We start from the raw sequence: 27,717 nt of genomic DNA, 5'->3' as shown, positions 1-27,717 counted from the left end.
ACAGAAACTGAAAATGTTACCATATCACGGAAGATCACGAAGATCGTGTCGGGTTAAAAGAACTTAAAAATTATAGAACGTTTTCGAGATCATTTCGTTGGTGGACAAGGTCATTTAGAAGTTACGGAAGGTCACTCGGGTCGAGTTACAAGTTCTCAACATCACGAAGTCACGTCGCTAACACTCAACATCCCTATGAAGTAAAGAACTAGGATCAAAATACCCTGAGTGGTAACGTGATCCATGGATGTCTGCTAGGTGTGACCGAGAAACGTGCACGGGTGAGACAGCGTGTCTGCTCGATTGCCGATAAGAATCTGTCACAGTTGACTGCCTGGTATACTAATACCAAATGACAAGATACTTACTACCAGATAAAATGCCGGGAGGTTCGACCAGTCATCCCCGATGCTACGACAATCTCCAGCCTCCGACTTCTTCTGCGAATATCCTAGGGGAATCTAGTACCTGAAGCGTAGAGTAAAAGGATCGGATTAACTCCTGATACTTTCTAAAGTAATCTAAAAATCGTTTCAAGATTTTTCTATCATAGAAAAACACTCGACTTTCTCTCGAGTGAGATGTTTTTAATTTTTAAGGGTTGAAACCTAAGAAAACCATCCAGTCATCCCGCGTTATCTAGTCTTAATTTTATAATACGCCATCGTACGAAGATTCTCCAAATTTTCTCCCTCTCCAGCTTTATTTTTTACTATACACAGAAACTAGCCCATTTTTGTCGTCACTTCGCTATCACTTTGCAAATGATCAAAGCTGTGACAGAATACGGTATCGAGGAAACGTCGAAAGTAATTCTAAAACGATGCACGGCCGTGTTCGCGGATAAGAAATCAACCGAGGGATCTAAGGAGAGTATAAGTCGATAGAACTTTTCCTTCTAATTCCTGAAGCCAGATTTCGATGGACGCGTCTATATCGAGGTGGGTCCATGTGGTTGAGTGGGTGACTGACTCTGGCATTGTCGTTCGGCGAGATATACGACTGCCTGTTCCCAGAAACAGTTTATATTCCGTCCGCAGGCCCCGGAGATCGTTATATGACTACCTGACCCAAAAGATCCTGGTCGCCTGTTCGGAAGCGCTCAGTTTTCGGATTCTGCGTTCGAAGGCACTCGGTCAGGGCCGCTTCTACGGATGCCTTCGCGATCAATTTCGAGAACTTACACCTCCTCGGCGCGCATAACTTCGCCTCGACCGGAATTTATAGCGGCTAACCGTTCTCGCCGGGGACGCTTCGCGGATCGTTATTCTTCGAAACGCCTTGGAAAACTTGTAGCTTCGGGGGAGATTCGTTTCTGAGGAAGACTACTCGGTAAAATTGGTTTTGAGTTGTGTATACCTTGTTGGAGTGGATAAAGAAACACAAGTTGAGTGGAAGACATGGATGGAGGTGGATGTTTCGACTGTTAGATGATTAATGTGATGGAGGAAGTAAAACGATCAATCCAGTTTTAACAAATAGAACATATCGAATCTGACTTGAATATTTGACAACGGAAATATCGTTTCATTTCTGAATCCCAATTTAACCGATCTGAAGACTGATGGACTAAGCCAAACGGAGAGTCATTTGAAAATGTCACATTTGTTAGGACTCGTGATGAGAATTGGAAGAATCTTCACGTGTTGGTCCAGCAATGTTTTATAGATTATCCTAAACGACGTAACGTAACTTTCCAATGATGTAATTTTCCAATATTGCTATCTGAAAATCTCGCATAATCTCGCGTTCACCGCCAATTTTTCATTCATCGTGCAAAGTTTCCCCATAGTCACACGTTCCTTCTTCGTCTTTACATGCATCGCAATGCATCTGTATCATTCACTCGTTTACCGTTTCGATATCTCAAAGACGAGCGAACGAATGGAAATGACTCTGAAAGAACATGCACACGCGTTGCCCAATAACCACGCGCCAACTTTCTATCGGAATCGATCGTCAACGGATGCTATCGATCCACGTAATTGCCAGGACAATTAACCTGGCCGCATAGCGTCACGAAAGAGCGATAAGGCTGCCGTTTTATCGGGTCGATCTGGACGAGCAGCCGGCAGGTGACACGGAGACGCGCCACCCGCCGCGCGTTCTCGCGCGCGTAGGCGCGAACAATGTTAACGAGAGGACGCGCGGCAAAAGAATTTACGCGGCAATGCTGCCAGCGCCAAGTGACAAATTCACTTCGCTGGCTTCTCGCCACGCGAATAGAAATCGCGTTTCAAAGCCAAGTGGATGGCGCTTGAAATTAGATACTTGTCCGCACGATTTGCGATCTCCTTAGCATTTGTAGCGCTGTTCTTTAGTAGCCAGCTGTAGGTAGGTGTTGAAGGGATGATTTAAATATTTCGTACGAAACTAAGCAGATACCTGCTAACACTTTTTGTGGTATCGCAAATAGTTTGATGTGTAACGATTCATAGTGTCGGCTTTGATAATGAGATGAACATAATAGAATGGAAGTATCGGAGCGTGATTTTAATAGTTCTTAGCAACTATTACGCATTAGAAGATAATTTATATTTGAATAATCTTCAAACTAAATCCAAGTCTCTTAAGATCGTTTCATCCCTACACTGTCTTCAAATAAAGAGAATAAATAACCGAATATTTAAACCATTAGTCTACAAAACTTATACCCGTTCACACGGAAGATCATCAATAACCGAACCACTGCTTTCTCTCGCCATCCAACCAAATTAAATTAAACTGACCTTAACCCATACTAAAAGTTCAAGAAACGTTTAACACATCCTATTCTTCCATCGTCTCTAACATTCATTCATCTCGTGAGCATTCTATCCTTCACTTCCCTGCTGTCAACCATCCAACTATCCAGTAAAATAAAAGGAACGATGGAAGAATACCATTTGCATATTCTTTCACCATATCGGACATTCGCTCATTTGGTAAACTTCCTTTTCATATTCTTCCATACTATTAAGCTTTAAACTGTCCAGAAATGTAAGAAAACGACGGAAAATGTATCCATTGACGAATTCGACACGGCTAGCATACTCTTTGGATTCCGTGTTTCGACAAAACGACGTAGAAATCGTAGTTTCGCGATTCGATGGACAAAGATGAGACAGAGAAGCCGTGAAAGAAGACAAACGGTAGAGAGAGAGAGAGAGGGAGAAAGAGAACTAGTTCTTTTGGGAGCATTGAAGCTCTTTGGGCCATAAATAATGCCGAATGTTGGGCCCCCATAAGTCAGGTAAACTCGGTCCACGCACGAACTTTCTATAGTGACTTGGAGTATAAAAAGAGAAAAAGAGAGCGAGAGAGGAACTCTTCTTCTATCGGGCAGTATCTTCGTGTCTCTCGCTCGACCATGGCGAATGGGCTTGTTTGGGCCTTGGTGGTTTTCACAGTCACGCCCTGGAGAAGAGGTGCAGAGAGCGAGGGCGTATGGGAAAACGCGTACAGGTGCGATTATGCGCGTTTCGGTCGCGGACGTCTTCATAATCTGTTAACCTCGATGGAAAATAAGAGCTCCCCTCGGAACCACCTGCCTTTTCAACGATGGAACTTTCTACCTTTCTATCCGGATCGCAGGAAATATAAACAGATCGTAGATCATTTGGGGACAATCGATGGGGTTGCTTAGATCCTATTCAGTGATTTTTATATACACATTTTTTTTCTCTTCCCTTTTCTATTTTTTTTTTTTTTCTCCTTTAGATGAGAAATACATTTTTTAAATTCTTATTACGTATGGATTATTTTTGTATTTTGTGCGTGATAGCTCGTTTGCGGTAATTCGAGTTCTTAATTCTATTCGATAACTTTTAGGGCACACGTCTCTATGGTAGACGACGAACCTTTTAAATTTTACCTGTATTTCGATTATTTTTATATTTGTATATTTATGATACTCTGAATTGCTCGATTCTATTAAATAAGTTTGTAGACACCCGTCTCTTAAGCGAGCTAATTTATTTAATTTTTGCGAATTACACACACGAACCCCTGTTTACGATAATTTGTTCGATTTTCTGATTGTTAGATGTCAACGAGACACCACGATCGTTCCTGAAATTTTGTATTTTTATTACAAGGTCGTGAAAACGAATGTGCGCGTCGGGTAATAATGTAACGAGCTGATGAGCCACTCAATTTTTAAGCAGTCTCTTTGTACGACAACGCAACGCAACGCAAGCGCTACAGGCGTTTTATTTCCTTAACTTATATTCTTAATTTATTTATACATCGAGCAATTCAGTCGAGAAAATAGCTTCCTCAGGATATTTTTCTAAAAACCTGACACGATAAAAGCTTCCATTTGCTCGGAAAAAGTCTCTTGATTCTAGTTAATCGAGTAGCACGATAAACAATCCACTAGATCGGCCTCGACACACAGCGTATACACAAACTTCTGAAATATTTTTCCTGTTGCCACAGTAGGAGCTCAGCTCGTTCAGGTCTCACGAAAGTGATTTTTCGTGCCACGTGGTATCGCTAACACATCGCTAATGCCATTCGCCTGTTCTCTGATGCTGATACCGATCTCTTTATAGGGATTATTATTATCGAAAGGTGTATGTTAGTGACTTTACTCGCATTAATGGGCGCGATAATGGCAAAAAGGGCGATACCGCTGATTTTCTTAGCACTGCTGCAAGATGTTGCACGACTTTTACATTTTCGCAATCTTTCTCCCCGGGATTTACATATAAATTTCGAAACTAATACACACCGTATATATATGAAAATTTTACATCATTACGTACATCGAAATTGAATAAACTAACTGTAAAATCGTAATCGTAAAAATTATGTTTTACTGCCGATTTTCTCACCAGAGATCTGTTAACCTTCCCAATAAAAATGAGCCGAGTTTCTACTTGAAACACGTTTAATTAAAAGGCCACAAGACACCAATTTAGAAACGCAATAAAATTAAACAAATGAAAATAACGATAATACACATCGAATCAAACTCGCGATCTTACAGTTTCTAAAAATGATTAATCATGCTTAATTTTTTCATCTGACAATCCACCAAACAAACTTTCGACAAAAATATCGCCATCTCTGCTTTGAATCATCTTCTCGAAACTGAAGAATATATCATCGGGGAGGATCTAGCGATGATAATTCCATTCCTTTCCGCGCAAACTGGTATCCGGCTCGCTCGGGGAACGCGTAGAAAAAAGCAGCGTCGCCTCGCGTCGACCTTAACGATTTTGGCGAGCGGCTCGCGTAACTTTTTACCAGAAAACCGGCCTTTTCAGGCTGCGGAGCCGGGGATCCAGTTTTTCGGGGCGAGGAACGAGGCATCGTCCGCGGACCGTACGATTGTCGTCTCGCGTCGGTACGCCGGCTCGCGTGCGAAGAACCGGCGATCAACTTCCTCGAACTCATTGAATACCGGCTGACTTATGTCCCGAGCCGGCGCACCTAACCGCCCTTCGTCCACGACGTCATCGCGAGGATCGCTAAGAGAACAAGACAGTCGACTAGCAAGAAATCCCTTGTCCATGTCGACAGCGTAAATATCTCCTTCCATGTATCTGCGATTTTACCTACGCGAACGATGGAGAAATTGATCGACAAGTGTTTCGGACATTATAGGATTTCTTTTTTCTTTTTTTCATTTGATAGAATTTTTACAATCAATTCTCATTGAGAATTATAAGTAAATTATTTTGACGCGGTACTTTTGATTCTAGTTGAATCTAATGCTTAGATCTAATGGGTGATGTCTTTTTAGTCTGCGAATCTGATCCGTCGTGTTAAGTAATTGGGTAACTAACGGGTTTTGGTGGTTGTTAACTCTTATATTGTATCTGTTACTGAATTTGGATATTTCTCTTTTAATCGTGAGTATCTTAATGTCGCTATGTATTGTTTCGTTGGTAACATACCAAGGTGCATCTATTAAGGATCTTAGAGTTTTTGATTGGAATCGTTGGAGAATATCTATGTTGGAATTACTCACTGTTCCCCATAGTTGGATTATAAGATTAAAGAGAAAATATGCAAACGAAGAAGAATTATTGGTAAAAACGAGTAAATCAAGGTGTTCCAACTTGCTCTTGGGGATGTTCGGAATTTGCGAGAATATTTTGTTGTACGCCGAAGGTTGTATTAAAGAAGAAAAGCAGTTGTTGCGAGAAAGGAAAGTTAGTGACAATGATGATTCTTCGAAACTATCAGGTAGGAAATCTTCTTACATTTTGAGAGAGAGAGTTGGTTTGCGAGAATCCTAGTATCCTAGTGGTAAGAAAAGTTTCGATTATAATAGAAAATTTGATAATGTATATGTTCAATCATAGATCAAGAAATATCTCGTCGAATCCAATTATAACAAAAAGATTCACTAATATAAAGCGTAGAATATTTCTTGAATCTTCAACTTTACTACTGACGATTCTAGTATATTTACGGTAAAAAAACCTTCGATCACGATACTAAACAACAATTGAGATTCAGAATGCAACGGTCACGATTTCGCCGGAATATACGTTCCATCTAAAAACGCGGTCATTCCGCGGATAAATGAAGAGGTACGCGAGTTTCCAAAAGGGCAAAAAGACACAGCCACGATCGGGTTCCTTTGATTTACGAACGTAATCGGCCGTGGTCGATTAATAAATCCCGAGTTCTTCTCAGTTCGCTGGCTATTAATGGTGATTAATTATCATTGAGGGGGGAGGGGCGTGTAATTGAGTACGTTATGGTACGCACCTGCTAGTCATTGCTCTACGCGGGGCCATCGCTCACGTCACGAATGTAAGGCACGTAGAACGAGGACACCGTCCGCAAGAACCGAATGGCCGAAGGAAAGCACCGCCGAGCCTCACTGGAATTTGTAAAAACGCGAACTGACTACTTCGTTAAAGGAGTCTTGCGAGAGCGAACTCGCCTTCGAGGAATCATAGCGAACGATGAATCGACGATCAGCTTCCGGTGATCGTTTCTAGAAATATTGGATCGTCAAGGATCTATGACAGCAGCTATTTCGTTTATTCCGGCTGATTCAGGTAGCTGTATTGCTTGTAATGCGGTCATAAACTGAGGAAGGAAACGTGGACGATGATGTTCGCTACAGATGGTACTTATTATACTTTGTTGGTTAATTAAGATCTCCTTTGGTAGAATGAAGACTCGATAATTGCGTATTTTGAAGTTACAGTTTAATAACGGAATAGGTAACAATGTATTTTATTGCAGCAGAAGTGAGAAACAATTTCCAAAATTAGGGTGTAAAGTCCATTGGTGATCGACTACGAAATCCATACGTGTAATATGTATGAAATCGCAAGCACAGTAATATCGTCGTTTCTTCGAAATAGAGAAACCAATCTACAGAATTCGAGCAAAGATAGAAGAAGCGATGATTGAGTATTTTGAAACGATCCTGAAACATACTGATAGAAATAAGATGTATTGGTGACTATAGGTCCATTTTTCAAGAAGAAAAATTCACATCACCCAAAATAGTGACACCAATTCATACAAATCTATTTGCTCACAATAAACGCTATCAAACAGCACCACACTAGAGTCTCTCCCATCAGAGCACATTCTCCCCCAAAAGAATCCTAACCACAAAGGTTGGTACTTTATTCACGGATCACCAACGTCGTGTCAACAATTGCAAAGTCTGTGACTAAAGATTCAATATCCAACCCTCTGACGACAATCAGGAAAATCGAGAGGGGTGGGGGTTGTGGAGGGCAAGAAAGCATGGTGCTCAGAGTCGCGCGTGACGTCTCAACTTTCGTCGAACCGGAACCCACGGCGGTATTTGTTTGCCATTTATGCCCATTTAGAGCGGAACCCAGGGCGCGCGCCAACGACCCCCCTTCGTTCACGGCCTCGATAACGACGAGAAACGTTTCTTTGGGAAACGTTGTTCCGTTCTCGCGAGCAAAGGCCGCTACACAAACCGTTTCCCGTATTTCCACCGGGCCCACCAATGGCGATACGACGTTATTGATTCATTGGGACGGTACTGGACCCCCTCGTTGCTTTTCACGAATTCGCTTAGGTCGACAGGAATTCGCCACGCTTTTTCGACACGGCCTCTTATTCCAGTCTACCTTCGAAGCTCTGGTATCTCGAGAACAACAGCCTGCCCTCTTTCTTCCTCTTCGTTTCTTACTTCGTTCGTTTTTCGATGGTAGGTCGCAAGAACGATTTCGTTGCCTCCAATACAGTTTTGAAGAAGGAATTTTGTTGGTCCAGTGGACAGATGTTTTCGATGGTTTCATATGGTTGATGGAAGAGTTATAAATTACAGCCAAGCTATTGTCGAGAAAAGAAAGCATCTCGGTTTCCGGCGCAGCAAATATTTTCATCCCTCGAGACTATGTGATTCTCAGAGGAGTATTCCACGATTTTTAGGATAGTTGCCGCTTTTTCTTTGATCTTGATCTTAATGGTGATTGTGGCGATTGAGAGCAGATCGATTAGGAAAGTTTGCATTAAGCAGGTGTCCTGAATTAGAATGTTCTAAAACAGCGTCCTTTCGTGATTTTTTTTTTTTTTTTTTCTTGGAAGGGAAAGAAAGAAATGAAGTTATTGAATTTTGAGGTATAGTTTTATATATATTTAACGAATACGAAAAAAATTTTTTTAAAGTCAAAAAAGAAGATTCTAAGCCTATTTCATAAAAAAAGGTTCGTCAAAAAATTTATTTAAATAATTGTTGTGGTACCTTAAAGTTTATTTTTCCTTTTTATAAAACATATTTTTTCTTTAAATCCGCCAAAATTTTTAATTTCACACTATTTTCTACCTTCTTTTTTAGTTCATCTTCTTTTAGTTTTTGGTTTTTTGTTTCGGTCAAGAATTACGAGGTGGATCTTGCCCGCCGATTGAAAACTGCAGCCCATGAAATAGACTTAGAAATCTGTTATAATCTTTTTTTTTACTTTAAAAAAAATTTTTTTGTATTCGTTAAATATATATAAAACCATACCTCAAAATTCAATAACTTCATTTCTTTCTTTCCCTTCTAAGAAAAAATCACAAAAAGACGCTGTTTTAGAACATTCTAATTCAGGACACCTTCAAGGAAACGAATCTTCCTTTCGTTTTGAAATTTATTCCTCGAAACAGACGAAGAAGATTTAGGAAAAAGACTGGAATGAAGTAAGCATTCATATTTGAGCCACTTTAATGATCCCACGAATGCCTTCTACAAACAATCAGGAAACAATTCCCGGAACAAATATATCATTTATTAAATTCATACCTAAGCAGCAGAACCTTTATAGTAAAAATTAAAGATACATACTCCGAAGTTAATAGAAAAATAGAATAGAAAAATAGAATAGAAAAAAGAAACTTTAATGATCAGCATGGAAGAATATTTTTTTTTTTTATTATTTAATTTGTACTTTACAGTTTGTCCAGCTGGACATCCGGTAAATTTTTCTAGCTTTATTGCTAATTAACATGTAGATGGCTACCCCCAGGGGGATACCATCTTCGAGTTTATTTATTTTATTTCTTTAGTGCGGTCAGTGTGGTGTTTTCTCTTTAGCCTTCTTTTGATCATGAAAGAATATGTGATTAGTATTTTTTTATTATTATTATTTAATTTGTACTTTACAATTTGTCCAGCTGGACATCCAGTAAATTTTTCCAGCTGTGATTAATATTTAATCTTTCAGAAAGCAAACAATCGATCCCATCTTAGTCTGAATTTGAAATTACAGATGAAAAAAGCAGTTTCACCACCACATTTCCGTCTACCCTAGTACTCGAGCATGTGTTTTTAGTCTTGTCTAGTGTTCCAACTCACAAATATTTCAGCATCTTCGGAATTCCGACTGCAGTGTAGAGTTACACTTACGTTGTCTGTTTTTTTTCGCCCTAAGAGTGTGAAAAAGGGATCCCGTGGTTTAAGCGGACAGAAGTTCGACAAAGAAAAAAGATTGTGCGTAGGATAAATTGCGTTCATTGTGACCCACTTCCGCCATGTGCCCAACACACGCTTTCCATGTAAATGGAAAAGTGATTTTTCACGAGCTGCGTAAACAGACGTCGTGAAATCCTATGACAGCAACACGGAATTCCGCAAACGGCACTTTCGGGAAGCTATTTGGCCAGTTCGAGCGTAGTCAACGACAAAATTTATGTGGACCTCTCGAGGACGAACGTCCAGGTCTTTTAAACATCCGCTCATGTTACTCTGGATTTGAAGTTTCTCTTTTCCGCCAAAGATATGGTAGCAAAGTGTGGGAGAAGATGACAGTGTAACTTAGATACTGTGCTTCACATTTTGTTAACGATGATATTCTTTGTAGAGTGAATGAAGAAACCTCAGACTATTCAAAGTTGGAAATGTGTTCTAATACAACTTGAAGTTTAAATGGAATAAAGCTTAAACCTAAGCTTAAGCTTGAAGCTTAAACTTGCAATTGGAACGTTTAAGTTTGAAATTTTCAAACTTTGCAATCTCGAAATTTTGAAAATTTGCAAACTGAAAAATTGAAAAACTTATGATACGAAATCTTCGCTCCTCAACTTGAACTCAAAAAGAAGTTCCACTTTTGTTCCAAGAATTTGAAATATTTGATTTCTCGAATGATTTTATAATGGATCAGAAACACTGATAAACATTTTGAAAAATTGTAAATTCTTCTAAAATCGACCGAAGAAATAACTCAGACACAAATACTTTCGAAACGCGTTTATTTCTCGGCGAACGCCATGAATCCATCGTCGAGTCGATTTTAAGAGGGTGTCAATGTCTAGTCTCCGCAGGGGGAAACAAGGACATTATTCGCGGTCTGCCAAACTTCGCCCGGGATCACCCGCTTTGGCCCCTATAAAATGGTGCAAACGGCAGTCGTTACATCGTGTTTGTAAAGTTTATAGGAGATCGTGTGAGCTAGTATGTTGGACACACCCACGCCACTCCCACTCGGCGTGAGTCCGTGCCTTCCTTCCATGGATCCACCGTTCTCTTTGCAACCCTTCTGCATCTCTCGCTTCTACGTCCTCCATGAGACTTTTTATAGCTAAATTACATCAAATACCAAAAGCAAACAACTACATATACTTTAACAATATTTATCAAACAGTAACATTCACGTCAAGCCATATAGATTCAGGAAGAACAACAAGATTAATTATGCAAGAGGACATTGAACTAAGGAACATTGACTAACAAATGATTCAAACTACAAATATTATAAGAAAGAAAGAAACCAAGATATATAATCGTAACAGAGCTAGGTTTTATGGATCGTTCATCTTCCATGTTTCGATTAAAAATAATGGCTATTATGTGGTCAAAAAATTGAATAGCCCAGTGATTCATCAGTAAAGTTACACTGAAACCTACCGTGGTTAGACAAGGGAGTGACCGCCATTAACGCAGTCGGTATTTATGAACGTTCGTATAAAGATGTGTTGCTACGAGACAAACCACGGTCGTATTCAAATTAACGCCATAAACGCGACTCGTGCCCTCCGTTCCCTCTCTTCTATACTCTCTATTCTACGGGGAGCTAGTAGTTTAAAGAGCGTATAAAATATTGATCACGACCAATTAACTTCCAGGCAGAAGTCAAAAGTCCGAGAACGAGAAGAGAAGAGGAGAGGGTCCAGAGAGACATTCAGGCATTCTGACTTTCCTTTGTCCGTTGCCATAAACTTTTGGAAAGTACACACCTGGAATTCACTTTCGACCGTTTAGCTTACGATCCCCTCGTAAACGCTGTCGAAACTGATGTTCCAAGATCCTGAACCTCGTTCTTCGAGCCGTCCAATTATTTACGACGTCCCCGTCTTGGCTATTTTTATTATTTGCTCAGAAAATATTATCATTGGCAATAAATTGCTGGTGAGATAATAATACGTCGCGATCAACAAATGTAATCCTTCCTCTTGATCAGATAAAAATCAGATAAAAAAGAGAAAAAAAGAAGGAAGTTGGAAAAGGATAAGGATAAATGGAATATTTGTACATGTTGTCAACGCGACACGTGTATGACATTAATGAAAGAACGCTAAAAAACGAATTCTCTGCTCGAAACCAAACGGACGTTCCGAGTTATTGAGAAACACCCAAGTATGTATCTGCGTATTTTGAAAAGCCGTAAAAATTTGTTTTTCTCAGCAAGAATATTTTGTAGCTTTATTTCATTCGAATTTTCAGGTTGGACAAGCTTTCTGTTGTTTGAGCGAAACAAATCGATCATTTAATACTAATGAAAATTTGTTACTCGCTATATGATAATCTATTAACTATTAATCATTATTGGAATAATGAAAGAAGAATAAAATATCGAGAAGTACATCATCAGGAAATACAGAAGTGGTACCTGTGCTCTTTCTTTAACACGCCTAGCCACCGAATTTACGATCGAACAAAAAGCTCGCGGCAATAAAGGTGACAAAATATTTCCACCGGAAAATATTTACGACTCGCCATATTTCAAGGCAGCTCCGGCACGAGTGAATCGCCGTGCCAAAGATTTCTGCGAGGAAAGCGGCTAGTCATTGTTCCCGCTCGCCGAATCGATTATTTATTGGCATTCGCGAGGCTGAAGTACGTAAATCTTATAGACGAGCTGCCGCGAGGAGACGGGGCCAACCTCGAACCTCATAATTTGTTCTACATTGTCGTTTTTACTAACACGATCTCGCGTCCAATGCATCTTCGCAACGCGGACAACACTGGGGTAAAAAAATGAACCAGTTCTGGTAGCACAAAGTTTCTAAAAAAAAGCCAGTTCCACGTCTTATCGTTTTATAACGTGATATGACAATCCATGTAAACAATAAGAAAGAACGAGGAAGAATTATTTATTCGCAACATTTTTCCCTAATCACATTTCTAAAATAGCTCAAAAATTTATCCAATTTATTCCCACGATCTTTTCCTAAAATCAACCTCATAAATTACTCTTCTCGAGCAACGCTAAAACGATAATAATTTATCTGAATAGTAAGAAGTAATAAAGAAATATATTTATTTACAAATTTTTTCCTAGGATTCCCAATTCCCTAGAAACTCTACATTCCACGACGTTCCCTCCACAAAACACCCTGCACAACCCTCTTCCTTATACCAATATCTCATCGTAGCAACGAAACCCAGAAACACCGACTCGTCTTCAACTACAGTGCTGATGTCACGAACGACAAAGTATGGAGACGTCTGGCACATTATGTTCTCGCATGAATCGTAAAGGGTTGATTTTACTGGCGCATCGCGTTCTCCCTTCGTCGTAGAATTCCTCCTCTCTTCGGCGATGCAGCGTTAACGTTAGAGAGATAAAAAAAGAGACAGACGATGATGTCACCATCGTTTTGCCTTGAACTTGGCCGCGGAATTCAGGATTAGAGGTGCATCGCTGTGTAATTCTTTAATTGCATCGGCTAATTGGCTATGAGTGGCGCCACGGTGCCACGGGACATCGGCGATGACAATTATTCCGCGATCCAACGACCCGCCTGTAAATTGCACCGGCATTTTTATCGTTCGTTTAATCGGCCGTTTCCCCGGTTCCTTGTCCAGCCGCGTTTCTTGCGTCCCTGTGCACGCGTGACGATCGCCAGGGACCGCTCTAACGACGTGTAATTTATTATTTTGCTGGACGGCACGAATTTGCTAATTGAGATTAAGCCGACTCTGTCGGTTTCGCAGATCACGATCGATGGATTCCCTCGCGGATCGAATACGAGGAACCTTTGCTATTGAACTTGGTCCACAGACTAATGTGGAGTATATTATATACTTGTGATACTTATAATATATATTACAAATTATTTTAGTGTTGGTTATTTAACATATTGACGAACGAGGGAAACAAAGTTCTACAACTACAAAATTCTAGAAAATTGGGCTACATCGTTGGAAGATAAATCGTTCCAAAAATCCATCATAAACGTAGCATGATACAGTACAAAAATACGACGAGCGACCAATAAGTGTTACGTATCTCTTACGAAACGGATGTTTAACAATGAAACACATGTTAAGTTAGAACATGTTGGAAGTAACGGTTGAACATTCTAGTAAACGACAATGACATTCAAAATTCTACGTTGCACGTTAGTTTGATATATTGGCATTGCTAACGTCGAACGTTACAAGCTCGAACAAGTGCGATAAATTTTAGTAATCGATGACTTCTCAAACGTATCACTCGATCCGAATAACTACTTTCACATTCTATTTCTTTACCCTGAACAGCTAATTCAAATCGCATTAGAAATACATCACAGAGATGTTATACGCGAAGAAACACAGCCTTTCCACGACGATACTTTCTTAATCCTGGCTAATACTCTTTCTCTGAAATAGGCTCGCTCTCTCGTAGACACAGTGACGAGCGCAGTCGCCTAACTTTCGCCGGTGTCTGACAGAAGATCATCCGTAGAATATTCATAATGACAAACCGTCCAAGCCTCTCGCGAGCGATCGGTTCAGGGCCGTGGCCAATGTTATAAATGCATCCGAAGAAGAGAGCGAGAGAGAAAAGAGGTAGGACGAGTCGAGGGATCTATCGATAGCCGATATCCTCTGTGTTTCGTAGACGCGACCGCCTCGGCAAGATCGATTTGTGTCGAGGCAGTTCGAGAACGCGAGATGGATGGGCCAGAGCACGAAATCTATTAGTCATCACCCACACGATACCCATCGTCTTTCTCTCTTCTCCAGTCGGTTCTATCCTGTCTGCTCGATGGTGCAGACAGGTACGTCCGATCGGTGCTTATTGTGGCCGACCAATCGCGACTCGAGTTTCTGTGCACCGTGGAACGTTAATGCGTTCATGAAAGTAACTATCTCAGAACGACGCGAAAGAATTACTTAAAAGATGAATGAATTTTGTTCGAACGTTTGTTTGAGTTTAGACGATCGGTCAAGTTGTAGACGATTGTGTTGTACACGATTCGATTAAATCTCTCCCCTCTTTGTATAATCTATATTTGTTTAGATCCTGTTACGAGGTAACAATAAACGAATATTTTGTTTCTGATTACAATTAATATAATTAGAATAATTGCGATTATAATAATTGTAAGATACAAGACGGTAGATCTTAGATGGCTGTTGGAATGGAAACGTAATTTCTCTCATCCTAAAGATTATTTCTGTAATATAATGAAGATATATCATTGGCATCTATGTCTCGTGTAGATCATCGATGCAGAAGAAATCGTTCAAAACGAGTTAGTTAGCCGACCAGATTACGTCGGATGTCCCGGAAGGAGCGAGGAACGCGCGAGAGGGGCACGACTCTCTCGTCGGAGTTGCTCACTTCCCGCCACTCAGGAGCACTTCAAGTCCATTCACTCAATTCATTTTCATCTCCGTATTCGTCGACCACCCTCCTCTCTCCTCTCTGTTCTCTCATTAGCAGCCTTTCCGGTGTCCCCGAGCCTCCGATCGCGATGAAACTCTTCCTAAGAAAATTAGCCCTCGTTTCCGACCTCCACTAAGGGGAAGAGAATCGTAAAAATTTGATTGTCCCTTAATCAACGTTGCGAACGTGTCACGAAGACGAATCCAGATTTTGGATACACTTGGAGGATGAAACGAAGTGGAAACTAATAGAAGCAATGATGAAGGGATGATATAGTAGAGTCTGAGTGGTGTTATTTCGAGAAAGGGTTAATGGAACGTTGTTGTGTAAACGAGGAAAGATCATGGACAATTCGTATTGTTCCCATATTGCTGCGTCCTCTTCGCAATAGGACGTAGGCTTAATGCTCCTAGCTGATTGAGTGCACTCTTCTTTGTTGTACTAATCGACTCAATATCTGGCGTTCTTCATTCGCCAGACACAAAGGATTAACAATGATACGGGATGGCGAACGACCGACTGGACGTTTATTAAAAATCATCCAGCTATTGTGCACGCTGCTCGAGAAAATCGCCGCGATTATGACCCGTGGTATTCGTGTCACAGTAGCGAAGTTGAGATAAATATCCACTCAAATTTTTCTGAAGACTCAGTACTCTATGTTTGTTCCGTGTCTATGTTTGTACTGTGTCTCTATTTGGAAGAAAAAATTAACCAAGCAATGTATGTGTGGTTTATCATAATGTTCATAAATACATTGATTTTTTTTTAATTTCGTAAAATTTAAATAGGAGAAATAAAAGTTGATGAGATATTGATGAAAAAGACATTGAGGGAATCCTGTGAATTCTTTCTCACGACGTTAAAAGGAAAATTCGACAGTGTATGGATTGAGAAAAGATTTCGAACGAAATGTTCATAACTTAAAACATCGAACACAGGGAAAGAGACATATGTCATCAGGTGTAATTAAGTCGATTACAAAGAAGGACGTCTCGGTTCGACGAGATCGTGGCAGAAAGAAGGTCGAAGAAACAGCGCGGCTATCTTCCATCTTCGAGCGTAATGAGCGTTTGGTTACAAAATCAGCTTCGTTGTCTCCGCGAGAGATCTCGACGAGGAGAGCCGGCGACGACAGAGGCGGTACACAAGCTGGATCAACGTGACCAAGATGTCGAAAATGAGCATTGGGCGTGGCAAACGGCGATGAGTTACGACTCACCCTTTGTCTCAACCTGCTCTCTCCTGGTAATTACGATCATTTCCATTTTTCCCCGTGTTTCACTGGTTCGGTCAAGACCACGAGCCCCTCGACGGGGTGCCCGCCTTCTTCTCCACCCCTCTGAGACACTCGACTGACGTCTACGATTTTCTGAGTTACGTATGCAAATGCAGGTTTTGGTTTAACCTTAACGAATATACAACACTGACCATAAACGTTATACTAAAATACTCGTTGATGTTTGACAGACCAATCTTAAGACAAATGAACTGCTTTCTGCTGTTTCTATTTTCCAGTTGTTTTACGGTAAACAGACTTTTATGCATTTGCTGGAAATTTGAAGTTGCAAAAAATGCATAGAACCGAATGAAGATATAGGAAATTATCTGACATTTTTTCATCTTCCAATATTTGTTAAAATACTTGAAGCTAGTCTACTTTGTACCTCTTAAAGGTATACACGTTGTTGCAAAATACCAACGAAATATATTTAATCGAACGAAGGAAAACAAGAATAAGAATAGGTAGGAAATTTTAATTAAGCAGGACAGTATAGGGAATCAATGAAATACGTGTAATATTCTATTATTTATCCAGTTCCCCTGCAATATCCCATGAGACACGTTATTATAGTGGTTTCATAAGGATGATCTAATCGGAAGATCTTCGAGGATCGTCTAGTAAACGGTACGATGTGCTGAGGGGCAAGAGGATGGAAAAGGAAAAAACAAAATATGACAAGAGAAAACGTATACCTACACCTACACACTGGGTCCATGGCGAAGGGTCAAGGGATAGCCGAGGGAAGTTGCATCTGCTGCTCACTGGGGGGTGGACGATCATTTTTTAGGGGTAAGACCGCTATCGTGGGGGTAAATCGCCTAACGAATCGTTTTTGTTCGCGGCCCGGACAAACATCGACACACAAATAAAACTAAAACGGACAACAGACGCCGCGACGAGTCCCACCCCTCGCATTTACCTCGTATTGTGCGCCGCTGTATTTTCATCAGAAACACCGTAGTTACTAATGTATTTATTAATCGATCGATCGCTTCGGCTAATAGAAATTTATTGCTTCTACGCCCGCCAATTATCCGATTGTCCGTCGTTGTCTCCTGTTCGTTCGTTAAGGGGCGTCGTCAAATATTTTTACCAAGAAAAATTGGAAAATTATTGAATTCGAGACATGGCTGTGACTATGGCACGAGCATAAGTATAATTGTTACATGATGACTATTATCCGATGTTTAATATCTCGACAGGAATTTAACTTCGTATCGTGAAACTCTGATGCAAAGTGAAATAAATTTCCTTTTGCTCGATCATCTTCGCAAGCATACGAATTTGCATAAAGGACCGGACGTTCCCAATATTTCTAAACTTTTCCAAATTTCCCAACCTGTCCCAAATTTTATAAAGCGTAATTTCGTGTGTCTTCCCTTAGATTTGAACGATTCGATTCTTTGTGGACCGATACGCGTCGTAAACCGTCGTCGACGACTAGTGACACGCGAAAGAGAAAAACGAAAGGAAAGATCGCGTTCGCGAAAGAGCGTAGCTGTAAATTCTCTCGTAAAATTATGCCGCGCGACGCGGCCAACTATAAATATTAATGCTTCCCAAAAACGGTTTTCCTCTTCGCCTTCTTTTTTTTTCCACCTTCTCGTTCTGTCTCGTTCCCTGTCCCGGCGTTCTCGAGGACGCGGACCGTAAATCAAGTCGCTAGAAGGAGGTTGTCAGCGAAAAATACGGCGGATAAAGGCTGCTGGGGGTAAGAGTTTGTTTTAGATGCCAGAATCCCTTTCGCCTCTCGAGAAACATTGCTCTAGCAGGCGACAACTTCCTTCGAACGTTGTGCCCCTCTATGGGGGCTCTTCGCCATTTCGTTTCCCTCTTCGTTACGATTTCTCACAAAATTCTGCCAGTCGATTCTTCTGAAACGATTGGTACCTCGGAACCTCTAACGTTAAACTATATTTCGCACTCCTATGTCCTTTCACACGGTTTTACTCCAGCAAAATGATTCAAATTTTACTAATAGCGATCAATCAGGAGCGTGTAATAGACAACAGAAGAGTAGAAATTTCAAAAATTGCCCCCAGAAGGCGGAGAAATCGTTGACAAATGTTTCCTCCCAGGACCATTTTCTCTTTTCTGTTCCTGGAAAATGAAAGAAGATATTTCATTGTTCCTGACGTTGGGCGCTCGCAGACTGGTCGTTCGGATTCTCTCCATCTTCACGGTTATTCAGCTAGGAATGACTAGCACGGTCTGTGCGGATGGGAGCAGAGAGAAATAAATAAATTTTATTATCATATTCCAAGTATTTTTCATTTTCATAGGGGCCAGGTTTGGTGAACTGTTCGACTGGTCACCAGCCAGTTCCCTAATATTTTTTTCGGCGATCCTCCTCTGAGATTACCTATCGAACCATATCTGCTCTTGCATCGCTCGTAGAAATCTTATCTTGCAGCCACTTCGAGCCGCCCACGACTCTGTCATCCCTTGCGCCGGAATTCCGCTTTGATCCCGACTTCCATCGTGTTCCAAACGTGTCCTAGTTACATGTTTCTCATAATTGCGTGTCGTTCCTTCGCTTTGCTTCGTTTCGTGGTGCGATACGTCTCGAAGCAACGAAGGTGCAGCAGAGCTAAGTTAATGCAACAGTTCTATTTTTAGTAATTTATTGTTAGAACCATTAATAGAATTTATGGCTTTCAATAGGGAAATTCGTTTACGAAGCGACGAAACTTAGAAAAAATAAATAAAAGGATTGCAACCGATGTTAGCATTTAGATTTGTTGGTGTCTACAGGTGCTACAATTCCTTTTGAAGTTAGAGCAGTTAAGCTTAACGGAACGTTGAATGCATATTTTATAATATGTAACACTTTGTACAATGTTTACTACTTTTCCAGTGATTTTTACTACTTTTTCAGTAATTCATCGTTACATAAATACCCAGATTATACAAGACCATTGCTCTGATCATCAGATGTACATTAAATCCTTGTTACTAAGAAATACGAAGAAAAATTCAAGACATAATTTTCTTTTAGGAATTACAAGGGATCGCACAGGATGACATAGAAGTATTAGTAAACGAATACTATTTAAAAATTCACAATTTACACATCTTGCACGGAATCTGAGAATTTCAAAAATAACGTTATCCTATCGTTAGAAATTTATTTCTGTAGAAATTTTTTAACAAAGAATTTATCGAGATAGATACGATATCCGTGATATGAACTTTTTACCAAAACATTACATGTCACCAAAATAGAAGGAATGTAAAGAAGTTGCTACGTTAAAGAATAGGACAGACTATTGTGACGGACCGACAGAGATCGTCATGTCTCTAATGACTTCGAGACAATATCTAGCAGTCGGATCGGTTTATCTTTCCTTTCTTGTCTTTCCATCTAACCGCGGCATCTACAAGCTTTTGCGTGTCGGTCCTCTTTGATCCTGATTCGGGAAAATGTCATTCCGCTACGATTCTAACAAAACATTAATGGCGCATAAATCACGCGATCGTTTTTAATGATGCGTATTTTCGCGCGGAAACACGATGGTTACCCGTGTTTTCACGTATACACGCATCGAGAATCAGTTAGGTTGATCAGATTTCTCCTAAACTTGTTTTACCTGTTCCACGTGGCGAGAATTCCTTTTGCGTTATTCGATTTGGAAGAGTCGATTGAAAAATAAAACGAAAAAGATTATTTGTAATTGCTGGTACATAATGAAGAAATAATTAAAAGTATTTTAGAATAAATCTCAAAAGCAAAAATCGCGGTATAAATAATGAATCATTTGCAGCCAAATTAAGGATAATACATTTTATTAATAAACAAGGAGTCAAGGGTTCGTAAAGGAAGGATAACAATAAATTATACTCCAAGAACTAAAGCTTTCTACGTGAAACAATCACCGTGATATTAAAAACTATATTGCGCCAATTTTGTTGAAGAGATATAATGGTATCCCGCTGGAGGTAGCCATCCACATTTTATTTTATTAAAATTAATTAAGCTAGAAAAATTTACCGAATGTTCAGCTGAGCAAGTTGTAAAGTGCAAATTAAATAATAAAAAAATATACATGTGCACAATGAGAAACGAAGAACACGGGGAAAATGAAGAAATGAACTCGGCAACTTTTCATCCGCACTAGCCATGACGCGAGCGGAACGCAACGATCCGCTCACGATCTCGCAATTAACGATTAATTAAATGTAATGACTACACCGTGAGCGTGACTGATGAACGAACGAAACAATGTCTGGCCTTGTTGATGGCCCTCGCGAACGAACGAACGATCGCGTAGGTGCGTACGTCGTGTTCGCGTTTCGCGACCCTGTAACCGCACTCCCGTGATGAAAGTTCTATCGTGGGCCCTTAGATTGATGGTCCGTTCACGAATGTACTCGGCAATGCGGATCGTTGAGTTACATCCGCGTGTGATCGTTAATAATCCCCGTGGAATCATTTGGCTCTTGAAAAATCGAAAGAAATTCGTCCATCTTTTAACTATCACAGAAAAATATTTCATTCCATGCGAACCTATATTACTGACAGAAAAATGTATATTTATACATAGAATATTTATAGAAATTTAGAATATTTAATTTATTAATTAAAAAGACCCTATACAACTGAAATACAGAACGAAAGGGAAACTGGAAGAAAATTTGCAGATCTTCTAACGTTTATAGAGTAATATTTTATTTCATGTAAGGCCATATCCAATTTGTGAATTACGAGAATGTGGTTCTTAAATACAAAGCATTCTAAACGATTCCAATAATGAAACGAATGACGTCATCCGGCATAAATGACACGCTTCGTTCGTGACTTCTAATAAAAATGATCCCTGAACTGGGTCCAGAATGCACGGACCAAGTTATTCGTGTTCGTGGCGCACTCCGATCGTCCGGTAACACAAGAGGATCGATGTGTGCGCCGGAGGAACGGGTCGTGCTGTTAGTAAGCGACAGAAGGTGGATGGAAAGCATCATTCAGATGTACCTCCTAAGTGCACGAAGGAGCCACGAGTCCGGCTTTATGATAGTTATTAATATCAAATAGTCAGCCACCGTGCCCATTATGGACATAATGGGACGCCATTTTTTGCCGCGACAATGAGGCACCCCGTTAAACACTCGATGTGTTTGCATTATTCACGCGGATGATTAAGCTCCGTTAATATATCCAATGGCAGTGAACGCCACGAAACAAGAAGATACGTGGAACGCGAAATAGAACTGATTTTTATCCAATAAGGATTTTCAAATTATTAGAAGATATTTAAGTGCAGGTATTTTTGACATTGTAAAGGGAGAAATTGTCCCTGTTGTTATATATTCTGCCTTTACTGCAACAATAATATCTAGTACATTCTAGGCTTGTTAAGGTACGTGCCGTAAATGACCTGGTAAACCAGATAAGGAAGTTTTTGTATTATAGAAACAGGTAGTAGAGGAACAATGTTGGTGAGTTTAGCAATATTCGTATTGCTCCTGAAACAGTGCTGTAAAGTCCGTCATAAACGCTGATGTACCAGAAGGAACATAAAACGTGTATTATGAATAAATGACCATACTATGGGATTATTATTATAAAAATAAATCTTCTAAATCTTCTAAATCATCTAAATTAGTAGAAACTGACAATAAACTTTATGTACTATTCGTTAACTTACTTCCTAGTTCGTTTGTTTTCAGTTTATGACAATTAGGCGAACAGAAGCGTCAACAGAGAGATAAGCTGAACAGAATGTTTGTGTTTCTAATTTGTGCACTTTGTCCAAGAACAAAGATGAAACCAATACTTGATTATGCAATGTAAACTAACCATAGCCCAAGTTAGATGATCTCCTGTCCGTTGACTTATACTATGTCAGCTATTGAAAATTCGAAACCTTCTCTTCTAGCAGTTCCCAACAATAGTAAAGGTTTATTACCCTACAATAGATAAATTATGCGCAATGGATTTTCAGGATTAGCATTATTAGTTTTGGTAGGTTAAAAAATTGCTGCTAATCAGGACCGTTAATCCGGACCCTAAGTAGGTAGTTGTACATAATAATGGTTGTAAATAATACTTATTTCCAAAGTAACCTGTTCCTTGGAGTTTCTACAGTTCTCTTAGATCTTATTATGATTAAGTACCCATCGATTATTTTCAACGAAGAACTTCATCATACTTGATTTTTCCGATTTTACCAAATCGATTCGCTTGGAAAGAGATATTAAAGAAGGAGAATGCCGGATAAAATAGAAGGAATGTGAAGACTAGCTGAAAGAATTTCGACGCTGAAATATCGAAGTATTTAATTATAAGGCTCGAACACGCGAGCTTCCGCGTCTCAACTCGCGAGGATATTACGCGATACCCGGAAGCGCGAAGAAAAGCTGGAAACACCGGTGCGTCTGGTGTAATTAATCGACGTTGCAAATAAGTAAAGTCGGTTAATTGGATAAACGAACGAAGGAGGATGGAGCGTCGCGCGATTACGCGTGCATACAATTTTCGAGATGGAGGTTAAACGTTGAACGAGAAGATTTCCTTCTCGTCTCTCCGTGATAATTTATAAACGAGTGGTTCGCGTGACTCGTCTCCTTCCTGGCCGGCTTGATATTTTTCCACTAATCATGCAGATACGCAAACTCGCACGAATGCGCGTCTCGCTCCGCAATTAGAATCGAGCTTCGCTCCTGCCCTTCGAGGGTGAAAAAACTGGCTGAATTACCGATCGAACAGACATATGACAAGGTATGGGAAATATTGTGATACGCGTTAACAAATAGCTTCAAAAAGAAGCAACAGGATTACAGATTATGCTTGCCGGATAGTCGATTCCAGACCGTCCGTGTCGTAATCTAAAGATTAAGGTTATACGAGCAAACAATGCTCGATGTTTTACTAAAAGATCTATTTAAGAATCATGACACTCGCAAATGCTAGAAAATTCACAAAATATTCTCCATCCAAGTCGTCTTTCATAGTCAGAGACCTTTCTTCAAATAACAAGTGCATCACGATCGAAATAAACGAAATTGGAGTAAGGGGCGATTTATGAAAAATCGCGTATTAAGAAATAGCCTGTATCGAAACTACGAAACTTTGCAAATACCGAACAATCAACAAAATAAAAGTCTCTAACAACCACCGTATTAAAACTCCCACGCCCAACTCCTGAAACTACTTCGTCCAAAATCGCAACACTCCCAGCGACCCAAAATATCCTCAACCATTCGAAAAACCTCTAAGACGTGTTCCACGCGGAAGATCATTGAGCGTCGAGGTCGCGACGTCCCTGATATCATCCTCCCACGATAGGCGTGCTCACGAAGGCGGAGTTCCGACATGCGCTTTGCCGTGTTTCCCGCCCATGGAAACCGGCTGGTTCGGTGAGAGGCCAAAGTGAAGCAGCAGGCCTCCAATTGCCAGTGATGCGATCGTCGCCAATGGAACGCTGGTATCCACCAGAGAACGTCCGCCACTGGCGGAGCTTGTGCTTGCGTCCACCGTATATCGGGTGGCCTTCAGTGGGGGTAGGGGGTGTTTCCAACGAGCAGGCATCCGAGGATACACGAACTCTACCGTGCGGTCGTTTCCAAGTGCTGAAGCGAGAACGAAGCCAAAGAGAAAGAGAGAGGGTACCGGAGAGCAGGACGATGAAGAGAGAAGAAGGGAGGACGGGACAAGGAGAGAGGGCAAGTTCGTAAACGCCGAAATCGGCCGAGCTGCTCCTCGGCGGGAGCCCAGTGCCGACTCTCAGTCCCGCTGTGAACGCAGCAAGGAACGCAACGGATGTTTCACCCTCTATGTTTGAACGCGTTTTCAAGACGTACACGCGAATCGTGTTGTTAGTCAACGTTACCGTGTACTCGTCCTCCTCCGTAGTAGTCTAAAGATGCATGAAAATACGCTCGGTGTTGGTCAAAGAACCACTTCGACGTGAGTGAAACGGAGCAAGACTGTCACACGAGTAAACTCGCGTTTGTCCCTGAAAACGCGTGAGACGGAACCGTCTCACGGAGAGTTCGCTGAGTGTTCGCACGGTCGCGATTACTAAGCGTGGAAAGAGGGAGAACGTGTACGAAGACTTCGGAACTGACATAATTGGCGATTAAATGCAGTGAGTCAGCTAAGCGATGAAAATTTAGGAAACAGAAACGACAGACGGATGAAAGAAGAAACAGTGAACTGAAGTGAAGTTGCATAGACAGTGTACTTTACAGTGATTCCGAAGTGTATGATTTAAAATAATAAACCTATTCTTCGAGGAACGTTTTAAAACGTATTTGTCCGTCAGAAAGAGACGAGAAGTTGGTATAGAGGCATGAGCTGGCATCTGAACTGATCGACACCGCAACTGCATCCGTCTCGTCCATCACGATGATGAACGCTTTCCTGGATGGTGTGTCCTCGCACCCACACCACCTGGCCAATCTGGGCATCAAGCTATCACCCAGCGGTGGTGATGCCACGGACGCTGGTACAGGTGTGCAGCCGGCACCAGGTGAAGCTCCATCTCAGCAACACCATCACTTTCACCCCCAAGGCTATCCCCCTCATCATCCCCATCCGGCATCACACATGGCACCTCACATGGGACACCACATGAGCCATCATCCAGGATACGCGGCTCGTGATTTTCTCCTTCGCCGCGAGCACGAATTCAACGCGACCGCGAATCCGACCACGCCGGAAAGTGGTCTAGGATTGTTCACACCGTTACATCACGACGGGACGGCCGCAACGATGCAGCAGTTTCCTCATCATCCGAGCCAACATCCCCTGGCAGCGAGTCACTATCCAGGACACTATCCCCAAGATTCGAGACTACCGCCTCATCATCAGTATTTAAGTGCTCCTCATCTGACGCCAGCGTCGATCCATCATCAACAACATCCAGCCGTCAGCCATCCGAGCCATCATCCTCACGGTGCCTTTTTAAGGTATATGAGAAGCAACGGAAGCGGCGGTGGCGGAACCAGTGGGGTTGCAGGCGGCCAACGGCAAGAAATGTCCTGTATGTGGGTAGATCAGGATGCGCCCGGACCCGGAAGGAAGTTGTGCGGTAAACTCTTCAACTCCCTCCACGATATCGTGACGCACCTCACGGTGGAACACGTGGGCGGTCCCGAGTGCACCACGCACGCGTGCTTCTGGCAGGGATGTTCGCGTAACGGCAGGGCCTTCAAGGCAAAGTACAAACTTGTTAACCACATAAGGGTTCACACCGGTGAGAAACCCTTCCCTTGTCCGTTTCCCGGCTGCGGAAAAGTCTTTGCCAGGTCTGAGAATCTCAAAATTCATAAGAGGACGCACACCGGTAAGTGATGTACATGTTATATACCTGCCCTTAGGACTGTATCAGTCGATAGATGCCTGTTCATCTTTCACAAGTACGTTTGCACTTATTGCTTCTTAGTTTAAAACGAAACCTATAATTTTTAGGTCTTTAGACAGATTCCTTCCTAACTGTATTTCGAATATTTCAGAGAAATACCTCCAATTCCTTGTAGAAGCGTTGTCATCAAATCAATCACGATACCAATCCTCTCCTAACATCCTGAAATTCTACCGAAGCTAGATGATCGTGGAAAATCGAAATATAAATAACTCGCGACAAATTACGTGCCATGAATCGTAGCCGGATATTGGCTGGTTAGAAGAAAACGAAACGGTGGGAAGCTAATTAATTCGGGAACGATCGCCTACACCGCGTGCAAGAGAAAACGGAAGGGGCACCGAACAAAGAAAGGCAATGAAGTCGATGGAAATCGGTCGATTTCCAGCTACAAAAGGGTTAAACGCGAGAGACGTATAAATAAACGGCCGAAGCAGTTACTATCGCCTTCCCCTCCACCTTCCCCTATCTCGGCTCATTTTGGTCCAGCCTTCGCTTCATCCATGAAACGCCCCCGGCGCCTCGAGTCGTTTCAATATAATCAACCGGCTGTTTACGATGACAAGAATTTTTCGGGGCGCAATTAAGAAATTACCGGGCCATATATCGTAGCGTTTTATGCCCGCGTCCCTGGACAATGTATTTACATATGGTTATATACACACACGAAACGAAAACACCAGCCTGTCCCATTGGCTCAGGGCCCGACGGATAGACGCCAAGCGTCCACCCAGCCACACGGATCTTTCTCTCACGACCGGCTGCTGTTACGAGATTCCTTTCTGGACAGTCACTACTAATTTCACCTTGTAGTTTTATTGTCCGTCCGTCCGTTACCACGACGACCGTGTCTGCGTGCTGGAGCAACGTCCTTTCGTTTTTATCCCTTCGTTTTTCATTTCAATTTATCTCTCTGGAGGAGAATACGCTCGTCTCGCGGACGATCCGCTCCGCGATTCGGTTTCTCGAAACGCCTCGTGAAACCACGGGGACGCGTAAATCCATTAGCGAGTGCATCTGCCGCTAGACGGACGTCGTTACTTGATTATACTTCGATATAGTAATCGAGGGGAGATTTTCTCTTCTTCGTTCTTGCGTAGAATGATTAGCGTCGGATTTGTTGTTTTTCATTGGAGAAGGTTTAGAAGCATTTCAAATTTTTTTGGCAGAGGGGTTAATGCGATTGATGTAGTGAAATTAATGTAGGGAAATTATAGTTGGAAGGTTACATGGTTAGAAGCGCGGGCTCTTTAATGATCAACGCCGCGAGCGAGAATTCAATTAAGGGTCTCGGGAACGTAATATTGTATCGCTTCTGATCGCATATTTTAGCGTACCAACGCTTCCCCAGTATTTCCGTTCGCACGGATTTCACGCCAGCAGCGTCTGTCCGCCCCCGTGTATCGCACAGTGCGCTTCTGTTTCTACCTCGAATCGAGCTATCTGTCGCCGTCGCCTGTCAATCGTACGTGACTCGCGCGAGCTAAATCTCCTTCGACAATTGCCAGACGAAAGCAGGTGCATCTCGTATGATTTTCCCTGATACATCAACCATCTTTAACGGATTATAATACTATATGCATTATACACTATTATGTAACGTATATATAATGCGTTAGACTACATATTATCACGTTATACACCGTTTCGTAATTGAAGAGCAAAAGCAAACAAACCAAATGTTATCTGACTCGAAGGAAAGAAGACTTTCTTATATCGATTTTAATTAAGAACAATAATGTCATTGTTGTGAGTATAAGACGAAGATTCA

General features: G+C 41.4%; 1 protein-coding gene and 2 long non-coding RNA genes across 4 annotated transcripts in view; 2 read left to right on the top strand and 1 right to left on the bottom strand.

Annotated features, from left to right (window-relative positions):
• The window catches only part of LOC138179070 (uncharacterized), a 174,511-nt gene that overhangs the window by 71,316 nt on the left and 75,478 nt on the right, over nucleotides 1–27,717 (bottom strand). For both annotated transcript variants that reach the window (XR_011172919.1, XR_011172920.1), the window contains exon 2: nucleotides 369–468. This is a non-coding gene — a long non-coding RNA (uncharacterized LOC138179070). The remainder of the gene's footprint in view (nucleotides 1–368; nucleotides 469–27,717) is intronic.
• On the top strand, nucleotides 15,974–17,843 carry LOC138178999 (uncharacterized). Its single transcript, XR_011172903.1, has 3 exons — nucleotides 15,974–16,544; nucleotides 16,815–17,042; nucleotides 17,116–17,843. It is a non-coding gene; the product is annotated as an uncharacterized LOC138178999 (long non-coding RNA).
• LOC138179052 (zinc finger protein ZIC 4) overlaps nucleotides 24,234–27,717 on the top strand; it is a 36,820-nt gene continuing 33,336 nt past the window's right edge. Inside the window, exon 1 of the mRNA XM_069111492.1 lies at nucleotides 24,234–25,868. Within this exon, the coding sequence (XP_068967593.1) occupies nucleotides 24,929–25,868 (940 nt within the window). The 5' untranslated portion in view covers nucleotides 24,234–24,928. The remainder of the gene's footprint in view (nucleotides 25,869–27,717) is intronic.

The sequence above is a fragment of the Bombus flavifrons genome, chromosome 4 (genome assembly GCF_040668555.2).
Source record: "Bombus flavifrons isolate JBK064 chromosome 4, iyBomFlav1_principal, whole genome shotgun sequence".
Lineage (NCBI taxonomy): Eukaryota > Metazoa > Arthropoda > Insecta > Hymenoptera > Apidae > Bombus > Bombus flavifrons.
The sequence above is the reverse complement of the archived record's forward strand: the minus strand, read 5'-3'. Positions and strand labels throughout refer to the sequence as shown.